Genomic DNA, 11,231 nt, shown 5'->3' on the forward strand with positions numbered 1-11,231 from the left:
GCTTCTAGGGGTCTGGGGCAGAGGAAAGCATGCCTGCTGCCACAGACCAGGGTCAAAGGAGATGCCCATCCTAGTCCCCAAACTGATGGGGAGCGCCTCCTCCAGCGCCCCACCAGACCAAGGTACAACAGGTGCCTTCAAGTCCCTCCTTCCGTCCCCCTGAACCACAGCCCTCAGGGACCAGGACCGGCGCCACCCCCACGACCTGTCCCCTCATCTCACTCAGCGCCTCCCCTCGAAGCTGGGGAGCTGGTGGAAGCTCTCCCTCCCTGAAATCTCCCTTTCCAGGCACAACCTGGCCATCCCCACTGTCCCTCACCTGCCCTCGCTGCGTGCCCTCTTCCCCATGCCCAGGTCCTCTTTGTCCCGTCCAGCCCCGGCCTCACCAGCCATACTTTCCAGGCTTCACTCTCAAATTCTCCGATGGCCCGGCAGACAGCACCTGCCAGCACCTGCTCCACGGGCCTGGCCCCGCAACGCCACATCTCCATAGGCCCCGCCCATACCGGCCCCACCCGCAGCCCTTCCCGTTCCACCCCCCCCACCACCACCACCACGGACAGACCCCTCACCGTCCCGACCTGCACAAGACCTGCACAATGCCTAGCCTTCCAGGCCGCACCCACAGTAGATCTCACAGCCGCATAGTCCCCACCCACAAAAGCCCGCCGGCACCCATCCTGTCCGCACACCCCCTCACACACCCGACCCACAGACCCTCAAGCCCTCGGACCCTCGGGCTCCGGCCAGCCCCTTACAGGACCTCTTACAGATGGTACAGTACTACCCAGAGGCCACGTCAACACAGGTCACTGGCTAACCACACGCCCCCTCTCCTCAAGACGGGCATCCTCACCCACCCCTCGCAAGGACACACCTCGCAACCCCGCGGGCTGGCACGCTCTCACACGTCCTTGGCCGCCGGCAACCCCCAAGGCCATGAGTGACCCTGGGACCCAGCGCGGGCAAGCCCTGACTCCAGAGCCCAGGCGCCCAGCAGTGGCTCCCCCGGGCTCACCTTCGCTGCAGAACTTGCCGCCGAAGCCTGTGTGGCTGCAGTCGCAGCCCACCTCGCCAGGGGCCAGCACCGTGCAGAGGCCGCCGTTGGCACAGGGGTTGCGCGCGGGCGCACACAGTGGGTCGGCGGCGGCGCCGCGCAGGCCCTGGCTGCCCAGGAGCGCGGGGGGCCTCTCGCCCAGCTTCAAGTTGGCCAGGAGGCCGCGGAAGGGCGGCTCGTACTTGACGGTGCTGAGCGTGAGCGCCGAGAGGCGCACGTCGGGCGGGATGCCGCCCACGAACAGGTCGCTGGCCACCTGCATCTCACGCCTCTTGGAGCGCACCTCGGCCGCGCGGGCCTCGCCGTCCACCGCCAGCGCCGTGCGGCGCGCATCGCGGGTCAGCAGCACCATGTGCCAGCGGTCGTCGGCCACCGGAGTGTCCAGCTGCAGCGTGGCCGGCTCGGCGCACGAGAGCGTGAAGCGTAGCCGCAGGCGCCCGTCCACCAGCAGCAGCTCCAGGAAGTCGCAGTCACCACCGTCGTCCAGGTAGAGCAGCAGCGCGCGCGTGGCGTTGGTGCGCAGGCTGAAGCTGAGCTCGCCGCTGCTCGCCGCGCCGGCCCAGCGCGCGTAGCGAGCCCACTGCCCGGGGCCGCCGCCGAACTCCAGGCCGCCGGCGCCCGCAGCCAGCACCAACAGCAGCAGCAGCAGCAGCAACCGCGGCGACCGCGGCCGCCACCGGCTCTCGGCCGCCATGCCTCCGGCGGCCCCGGCCCCGCCCGGCCCCCGGCCCCGCTCAGGCTTCAGAGCCGCGGGCGCATGGGGCGGGGAGGGGGCCGGGCGCCCCCCGCACCGAGCGGGGCTCCCTCTCTGGCTCACAGTGCCATGGGCCCGGCCGTGGGGAGAGGCGCAGAGGCCCAGGTACTGGCTTCCCCGGGCGGCGGTGGCGGCGGCGGCGGCGCCCCTCCCCCGCTGCGGGCTCCAACGAAGGATGGGGGAGGGATGCCTGCGGGGGAAACAGAGAGGAAAGGGTTAATGAGGGGTTCGGAGGAGGGGAGAGGGTTAAGGAGGGGATCAGCAGTGCTGACTCCCCCATCACACCAGCAAGCACTCAATTGTTTCCCTTTAGGACTCGAGGAGCCGGCCCTACCCGGAGAGGGCCCCAGAGCAAGAGACACCGCCACCGAAGACCGTAGGACTGGGGGCCCAGCCCTTGCAGAGTTATGGCGCTCATTAAGGTAATTATTAATTTGAGATGTGGGCGGGTGGGTAGTAGCATCTTAAAGTCCGGTAGGAGCCCAAGTCGGACGCCTTCACCCTCGCCTCCCGTCAGGACCAGGGCCAGTTCCTGTGGGTGAGGCCTGGAGACGCTCCACCAGGTGGCGACCACTCCCCCGCCACTCCCCCGCCACTCCCCCGCCCCGCCCCCGCCCCTTTCTCTCTGAACCACCCAAGGCCTTGGTGATGCTCCCACCACCAACCATCCAGTCGGGGGCTCTCTCATCAGCTCCTGATGCTGGATAATGAAGTTGCTAAATAATTCATTGGGATTAATGAAATGGCAATTCGTCAATGGGATTATTGGGTAACCTGGATGAGAAGGGGGCAAGGGAGAGAAGCCAACTAGGACCCAGGCACCCAGGCCCCAAACCCTCTCCATCCATGCAAAGACACATGTCTCCAAATGCCCCCAAACAACACTCACCTCTTCCTGGGCCCCAACCCCACTGCTCACCAGCCCAGATCCTTCCAAAACCTAAACGTCTATCGCACTCCACCTCCAGTTCCCAGTCCTCAGCCTCAGGCGCGGCCAGGTACCTGGGTTCTCTTCACCCCATTCAGGGCTGGGGGAGCCACCAGGAGGCAGGCAGCCTTATTTACATAAAATTGCCTTTCTGAAATGATTACCCTTGTAACGGGCTGTCAGAGAGCAATTTATACCCCACACCGGGGAGGGGAATTTGCATCTCGTTAAACTCCGAGTCGTAATTATTTATATCCAACAACCCTCCTGAATATTGCATTGATTTTATTTTGGGGAGGGAGGAAGGGAAGGAGATGGGGAGAAGCCTGGGAGTGCAGCAGGGAAGGGCCAAAGTTTAGGAAGAGACAGGGAAAAACTGAAGTTTGAGGGGTGGAAATCACAGGAAGAGTGACAGAGACAGAAGAGTAATGGAGGAGAAAGGAGGCCTGATGGGGAGAAGGGGAAAGAGACCGTAGAGAAAATTAATCCTAACAGCATTTGTCAAGGCCCTGCATATTGAGCCTTTTTACAAATAGCATTTTACTAATCACTCTCAGAAGCCCTGCTATTCCCACTAACCACTGGGGAAGCCCTCATAGAAAGACTAGAGACTAGCCCAAGGTCACACAGCTCGGTCAGCAGAGAACTGGGACTTAGATCCTCATGTGTCAGACTCCAGTCTCCCCACGAAGGACACAAAGTGTGGGGCAGCCTCGGGTGTAGCTCAGGGCAGCGGGAACCCGAACAAGAGAAGAGGGGTGAGGCAGAAGTTCGGGTGGGTACAGTTCCCTTCTCCATGGGAGAAAGCTGGGGTATAAAGGGAGACAGAGAAAGCTAGGAGACCCCTAAAAAAACAATAGCAGAGGAGTGAGGAGTGAGTCACGGGAGGGCAGGGATGGTTGGAGTGACATGTTTGCCAAAGGAAGAAGGGGCACAGAAAGCCTAGGAGAACAGCGGGAGAGTCTGGGGAGCCATCCCCAAGAGACCCTCAAACCCCCCTTCTCAGGTCCTTCCTTCTGGCTTCTTCTGACTGCTGCCCACCCCCCCATCACCACCACTCCCCAGCCAGACCCACCGGCATCAGTGGGGACTCAAGTGTCCTGCTTCACGGCCCCCGCCAAAGGGCTGCTCCTTCCCAAGCAGGGGACAGAGCAGGCAGACAGCCCCCTCTCCCTGCGAACACTGTCCGGGTTATATATAGCTTTGTCACTGCCTCTCCTCATTGGGTAATGGAGATAATTAACATGCGCGGGCTAATTAGCCAATCAAATTAAATACAGCACCTGCTCCCAGGCTGATTGACGCCCTTACCCCCCCACACACAAACACATGCACCCCCACCCTGGCCCAGGGCAGGGGAAGGGGACCCTCGGGCTTGGGGGAAGGGAAAAGCCAAACCCCCTCTTCTCCAGAGGGGGCAGGGAGACCCCCAGCGGAGGCACAGGCCAGAAGACCAGAAAAGTGACTGGTCCTTCCTCTCTCCCTCCCCGTGCAGGGGTCTCAGTCTCTGACTGGCCCAGCCTCTCTCTGCCTCTCTCCCAACCCCCACCCCCACCCCCAGACACATTTTGGGGAGGGAATTAATTAGCTATCGATTTCCACTAGCAGAGGGAATGGGATTTCGTGCTGCTGTCCACTCGCCCCTCAGCTCAGGAGAGGGAGGGAATTAGCTCCCCTGCCCCACCCCGAAACCCAGTCCCCCTGTCATACTCACATCCCCCACCCTCCAGGGAGCTGGCAGAGGGCTTCTTACTGAAAATGCCTCCGGGGCCGGGTCTCCCTTGTTCGGGAGGCCAGCAGAGCACTGATCCAGTGGAGGTTGGTGAGGAGGCCCCCAGAGGCTGGGCGGTAGACACCTGGGTCCTAGGAGCCAGAAGGAATGTCCCTGGAGGCCAGTGGGGGTGAGGGGAGGTAAAACGCATGAGAGTTCGGGAGGGGATGACTCCACGGGGCGCGTGTGTGCCAGGCTGTGGAGGGAGAGTGTGAGTAGGGAGCGGGCACTGTGCTGAGAGGCAGCTGTGGGGGCAGAGACTGGGCCTCGGCGGTGTCTCCAGGGAGGGGTGAGGGCAGGGTCTGGGAACCAGGGCCCCTCAAGACTCATTACTCATTCTCCCCACAGCCCACAGCTCCACAGCCCAGGCCAGGCTGGCTCAGTGCCGGGCACAGGGGCTGCCGGCCTGGCCAGGAGGAAGCCCCAGTCCTCCCCGGGTCCTCTCTGCAGGGACCCAGAAACCCTTGGGGCAGCTGCAGGCTCGGGAGACAGAGATGACCCCAGAAGGAGGATATGCTAAGCGGACACTTGGGTCCCTTCCACCCCACCCCACCCCACAGTTCCCTGGGAAACCTGCCACGCCCTCCCTCCCCTCCCCTGGATGAAGCTTCTGCTGACCCAGCCTCCAACCCCCCCTTCCGCCCAGGATGCAGGGGTTTCCTGCAAACCTAGGACCCACTAACCTTGCTCTACTCTTGGCACACAGCTCTCTGGCCTCAGATCTCCTTGCACAACTACATCAAGTAAATGGTTCCCCTGGAGTTGTACAGAGCAACGGCCCCTCCCCCACTGGGAGCCCCCTGCCCCCACCATCCAGGCCCTGCTCCCCAAGACCTACTTTTCTTCTCCAATGCCCACTGTCAGTGCAGGGACAGAGGCCAGAGCAGCCTCGGGATATCCTGTCGGCTGACTGACGTCAGCGCAGTGCACACTGCCAGCCACGGCTGGCCCCCGGCCACTGTTCCTTTGGGGACCTGACCTCTCCCATGTTCCCTGGGACTCTGCACCCAGTCAGCCTCCTAGCGCCTCCTACCCACAGATGGCCCCTGGAGCCTGGTGCCGGTGGGGAGGGGAGGCGCGCGGGGGCCGGGGGTGTGGGGTGACTAGGTTCCTCTGAGAGGCCTACTCTCTCACCCACTGAGCCCGCTCCCACAGACTCTTTCTAGGCCTTTCTAGGCTGACAGCCGCCTTCTCATCTCCCACGGCCAGGCCAGTGTCACGTGGGCTGTAACTTCTGGGCTCTCTAGTTGCGTCCAGCGCCTGGCTGGAAACCACACACACTGTCTCATCTCACCCTGTTTCGGCAGTTTGATGGGCCACCCCATCACCCCAGGCTTCCAGAGCATAGCAAGATAAATCCATTCGCGCAAGTGTGAGTGCAGGTAAGGGGTGGGCAGTTTCCAATGCCTATGGCCTTCCTGCCACCTGGTCCGCTCCACAGGCCACAGGGAAGGAAGTGTTGAGCTCGGAGTCCCCCTTTCTCTCACGGGGACTTCACAGGGGCCACTGCCCTCTTCAGACAACCCAGACTGAGCCTGCCCCCGGGAATGAGAACCACAGAACTCAGAGTTCCTGGAGTTCAACCCTCTTGCTTCTCTGAGGTGGAAACTGAGTCCCAGAGAGGGGCAATGACTGACCCCGGGCCACCCAGCTGAGCGAGACTAAAACGAAGGTCCCTGGCCTTCCATTCTAGATGCTTCCCACTGTACCCACTGTTCCAGACCTGGGCCTTCAGCCTGACCAAAAGCCTCAGCTCCCTCCCTGCCCCCCACCTCCCCATGACCATCAGGGCAACCTGAGTGAATAGAGGCAAATTCCAGGAAGACAGAGAGTCTGTGCCCACTCTGGCAGAGCCCCTGGCCAGGGGCCTTCTCCCCACACCCACCCACCCCATCTCAGGCCACCTCGATAGCACACGCGCGCGTGCGCACGCACACACACCTCCAGCCATGGGAATGCCAGCCTCCCTCTGGCTCTCTGCGCCTCACGCCAGCTCCTCTCATGCCAGCTGGGAGTGTGACAGCAGGGGCCTCCCCCAGGCGCCAGGGAGGAAAAGCTGGGTTTGCACACATTCTGGTGGCCCCAGAAGGCAGCCCGTGGACAGGTGGGAGAAGTGCGTGTTAGGGGGAGGGAGATTTTGGCTCGAGCTAAAGAGAGGCTTGCTGGCAATTTAGAACCTCCAACAGTGGAGTAGGCTGCCTCCGGGGGGTTGGTGGTGAGTTCCCTTTCTGTGGAGGTGTGTGCTCTGAGCAGAATGACTACTGCTCAGAGCGGCTCAGGAGGGGGCCCTTGGATCCTATGGGAGGGGCCATCACACTACTTGAGCCCTAAGGTCCCTTTCAGTCCCAATGTGTTTTTTGGAGGATCCCTTCTCCTCCTTAAAACCACAGGCAGGCTTGGTGGGCCACAAACAGTTCTGATCTTCCTCCTCCGCTCCTTCCTTCTAGCCCTGATGACTTTTTTGGGGAGACTTAGAGTGTGTTGGCATCTGGCCTCACCTTAGCAACCTGCAGGAACAAAGCAGTGATCAGAGGCACTCACCCCAGAGCCTGGGTTCAAATACCAGCCCTACCCGTTTCTGGCTGTGTGACTTGGGGCAAATTACTTAGCCCCTCTGGGCCTCAGTTTCCTTACATGTAAAATAACGGTAAGACTGGTGTTGTCCAAATTAAGAGTTAATATATGTAAAGCACTTCATGACAGCGCCTGGCGTAGCCTGGATGTGTTGTGTTAATGATTACATTTAAATCTCATCTCAGCATCTTGCAATTTGCAAAACTCCACGTGTCTCGTGTTTCCTTTGATTCCACCAGGCCCAGTGAGGGAAGCAATCAAGGCAGGGCTTCTCATTCCCCCCTTTTGCAGATGGGGAAACACACTCAGAGAAGGAAAGGGACCCCCCCCCCAAGGTCACAGAGTTTGGAGGTGGCAAAGTTGGGACTCAAATTTTGCTCCCTGGGCCCTCCCCAATTCTATTGGGCACCTCTTCCTGCCTAGGAAGGTGGGACAAGGTCTAAAGACCAGAGGGAGTCCCCCATAGTGGCACCGCCTGAAGTGAATGTCATACACATGGCGGCCCCCTGAGTGGGTCTCTGTGCACGTGGAGAGAAGCATCAGGGGGCTGGGCATAAGAGGCGGCAGGCAGCTCAAGGCACACACAACGAGGCTGTTGTCAGGTGTGGGGCTGAGAAGTTGGGTGGGCTGGGGGCGGAGGTCCGTTGGAATGACTCGGCAAAGTGGGGGCGGGGCACGGGTGCCTGGGAGGCTGGGGCAGACAGTGGGAGCACTGAGCTCACCTCTACGCCCATCCCTGAGCTGTGCACAGCTAGGAGACACCGACCTGGGTGGGCACACCCCAGTGATGCAGAGGGAACAGATGGTTTCCAGGGGCAGCCTTGTGAGTCAGCAGGAGGTACCTGGGTCAGTTCCTAAAGGTACCCAGGACAGGTGTGTGCACACGCATGTGTGGAAGGTTACATGATCATGATGGAATCAGCCCCCGCTTGCCGGAGGCTCGCTCCGGTCCTGACAAATACAGGAGGTAAATTTCAGAGTGCTTGGCCCAGAGGCGGGTTCACAGTAGGAACGCGATGCATAAAGTTGTTACCATTATTGCTCCCTTATTTGGTCCTTGCAAGAACCCCACAAGATAGGTACAAGGACCCTCCCCATTTTACAGATGAGGAGCGGAGGCTCACTGAGGGGCAGAGCGGAGCCCACATGGCCCCCCAGGGTGGTGGCAAGAAGGCTTGGTAATGGCTTGGGTGCCACGATGTTGGCTTATCTGTTGAGTGAGTCTCTGAGCCCCACGGGCCTGCCTGCAGGTGTGGATGGGGCCAGGCGGGGAGCCGCCCCGACAGATGGAGCGGCAGGGTGGGTGGCGTGTGAGACACATGGTCTGCGTCCCCCTGGGGGCTGAGCTCAGAGCTGGGAATGAATGGACAGCGTGGCCCCTGTGTCAGGCGGGGGTAGGGCCCCCGAGGATTAGTGGAAGGGGTGGGCTGGGAGTTCCTGGGGAAGGCCAGGTGTAGCTGAGTGACAGGGAGGACTGTGGTCCTGATCCGGGAAGGGTGGGAGGCCCTGGGGCTTGGGAGGGGGCGGTGCTCTCTTTCAAGGAACAAAGATATGCGAGTGAATGAAAGTGGGGGAGAAGCATAGGGGGTGAGCCAGGGCATAAAGGGTGTTAGTGAGCATAAGTATGTGCCAGGGTGCACAAACACACACACACACACACAAAGGCCTGAGGCAAAGTGGCACCATGACCCATGTGATGCTGACTGGAGCAGGGGGGTGTCCAGGAGGGTGTGTCCGGGGGCGAGGGTGTGTAGGGAGGAGCGCAGGTGCGCTGACTCGGCTGCGTCATCCTGGGGAGGTGAATGGGTGGGCGGGGGGCTCTGTGTGTGTGTGTGTGTGTGTGTGTGTGGATGAGGGCTGACAGTGCAGAGCTGGGGCTCTGGGGCCAGGTAGGGGCCAGGCGTGTGTCGTGTACAGGAGTGCAGGGCACCTGGGGGAGGTCTCGGAGGCAGGCAGCAAGGTGGCAGTCTCCCTGGGTGGGGAGTGTAGGCGGGGTGCTGCCGGGAGGCGTATTGTGTACGCAGGTGTGTGTGCCTGTGTAGGTGTGTGTCTGGGTGGGTGCCGCCGAGTGTATGTATCAGTGTCAGCTTGTCTGTGTCACTGACAAGGGCGGGCAGGAAGGAGCAGCTGGACCTGGGCAGAGACGGAGAACTGCCCAGAGAGGTCACTAACAGCACCCCCAGAGCCCAGCCAGCCTCTCAGGAGCCCATAGTGTGGATTCAGCCCAAGCGGAGAAGCCAGGACAGGACCTCGACTCCTGGAGAGGGCTCCCCAGCCACCCAGTGACCACTGGCCTCTGCCTGTCTGTCAGTCCCATCCACCCCTGTGGCTCTGAGGACAGGAGGGGTCTGAGAACACTTCCTCCAGCGGGAATGAAGGCACCCCCAGCTAGACCCGTCTGCCCTGCCCTCAGGAAGATCCAACCCAGCCTCAGATGCCAGCATCCCCAGGGGCGTCCCTGGAGGCAGGAGGACTTAGGGACTGGAGTGGCCGAAGCACCCCACAAATCCAAAGGCCTCACAATTAACAGACCACCCGACCTCCCTCCACTCTTTCTTCCTTCTGTCTCCTTTCTCTCTTTCTACTTCTCTGGCAGAAGATAGAGAATGCAAAACCCCCAAGCCCCCCAAAACGAATACCCAGACACAAGGCAGGTGGCCAGAGGCAGGGGCAGGAGTGAGTGGGAGGCCATCGCCCACCCCACCCCACCCCACCCCCAACACATACAAAACCAGGGTTGTATGGAAGCCCGCAAAGCAGTGGAGAGGACTGGACACCCAAGACCCACCCCCTGAGGCTTATTCCATCCCTCCAGGTCTGGACGACTACCCCTCTCACCTCCAGGCACCAAGGAACAATCGCCTCCCAGCCCTGGCTCGTTCAATGAGGCACCAAATGCCTTCACCCAGGACTCAGGTGGGGGTTAAGAGTAAAGAAGACAGCCGCCCTCTGAGAAGCCCATTTCGCCTCCAAGGGCCCATCAAGGGTTCCAGGGCTCACACCCAGCCCAAAGAACCCAGGGCAGATGGCTCCTTCAGCTGGGGGAGAGGCTGGGACATGAGAAATGGTCCCCTTCTCTTTGGAGGTGGGGGAGCCAGCCCAGGGCCCTGCAGCTGCCTCTCCCTGCAGCGCTCTCTGACCATAACCCCGTCGCAGCCCCCAGCGCATTCCACCCCAGCACAGCCCCCTCCTACTGATTTCCCAGTCTCCCTCTCCATCGCCCCCAACCTTCCCCGCAAGCTTCCGCTCCTCTCCCTCAGCCCCCCCCCCCATCTTTCCCGGCTCTCCACCAGCACAGACCCATCTCCGCCTCGAGCATCTTGGCACCTTCCCCTCTGCTCCCTCCCGATAACCTCCTCTCCCCTTGGCTCCCATCCCCCAGTAAAGCCTGGTCCTCCGTGGTGCCCCCCAGTATGAAGCCCTTGGCCTGGCCCCTGCTCCTTCCTTGCCTCTCCACTTCTCTCTTTCCCCTCTCCAGCGCCCTCTCCTTCGCCCACCAAGCCCAGTTCCTCACTGGTTCCTCCCCTGCAGACCCTTCAGAGCACAACAGCTTCCCAGCCCCTCTGGACGAACACTGCTTCCAGCCCTTGGGGCTAGCTCAGACTGGGGACCCCCATTCAGAGCCTCCCTCCCAGCCCTCCAGATACCCCTCCTTTTTGCCCCATCCCTTCCCCCAACGACCCTCCATCCCACCCCTCTCCATTCACCCCTGCTCAGGGCCAGTGCCCCTTCCACAGGGAGCCTCCGACCCCCAACCCCCTCCCCAGCCACTTAGCCTCCTCGCTGTCACCCAGCCAGCCCTCTCAGCGCGGCAGCGCCCCCGCCCCCCAATCCATCCTTCCTGCCTCCCCCGCCCCTCCGATCGCTCCCCTCCCCCGATCCGCTCCCGCCCCCCGCCCGTCTCCGCCGCAGCCCCCCCCCCCCGTACCTGGTTCTGGGGGCAGCAGGAGCTGGAGGGTGGGAATCAGAGCCCCACGGTCGCCCCGTCTCCAGCGGGTGGCAGAGCCGGGGCCAGCGGTGTCGGCCGCCTCGCGCCTCTCTCGCTCCCCGCCGCTTCCCCGCCCGCCGGCTCGTCCGCCCGCCCGCCCGCCCCGCCGCGGTGCCGCTCGGAGGAAGATGCTCTGCGAGTCAGGGCGGCTGCTCCCGC

General features: G+C 62.0%; 1 protein-coding gene across 21 annotated transcripts in view; it reads right to left on the minus strand.

The window, feature by feature from the left end:
• NRXN2 (neurexin 2) overlaps positions 1–11,231 on the minus strand; it is a 106,742-nt gene extending 95,511 nt beyond the window's left edge. For 14 of the 21 annotated variants that reach the window (XM_059146150.1, XM_059146107.1, XM_059146088.1 and 11 more), the window contains exons 1-2: positions 11,013–11,227; positions 1,019–2,001 (exon numbers count right to left, since the gene is read on the minus strand). In XM_059146150.1, the coding sequence (XP_059002133.1) occupies positions 1,019–1,751 (733 nt within the window). In that variant the 5' untranslated portion in view covers positions 1,752–2,001; positions 11,013–11,227. Of the gene's footprint in view, positions 1–1,018; positions 2,002–11,012 lie in introns of all 21 variants that reach the window. The other 7 variants (XM_059146232.1, XM_059146199.1, XM_059146189.1 and 4 more) reach the window with 2 other exon arrangements.

This window comes from Mustela lutreola, chromosome 1 (assembly GCF_030435805.1).
Source record: "Mustela lutreola isolate mMusLut2 chromosome 1, mMusLut2.pri, whole genome shotgun sequence".
Lineage (NCBI taxonomy): Eukaryota > Metazoa > Chordata > Mammalia > Carnivora > Mustelidae > Mustela > Mustela lutreola.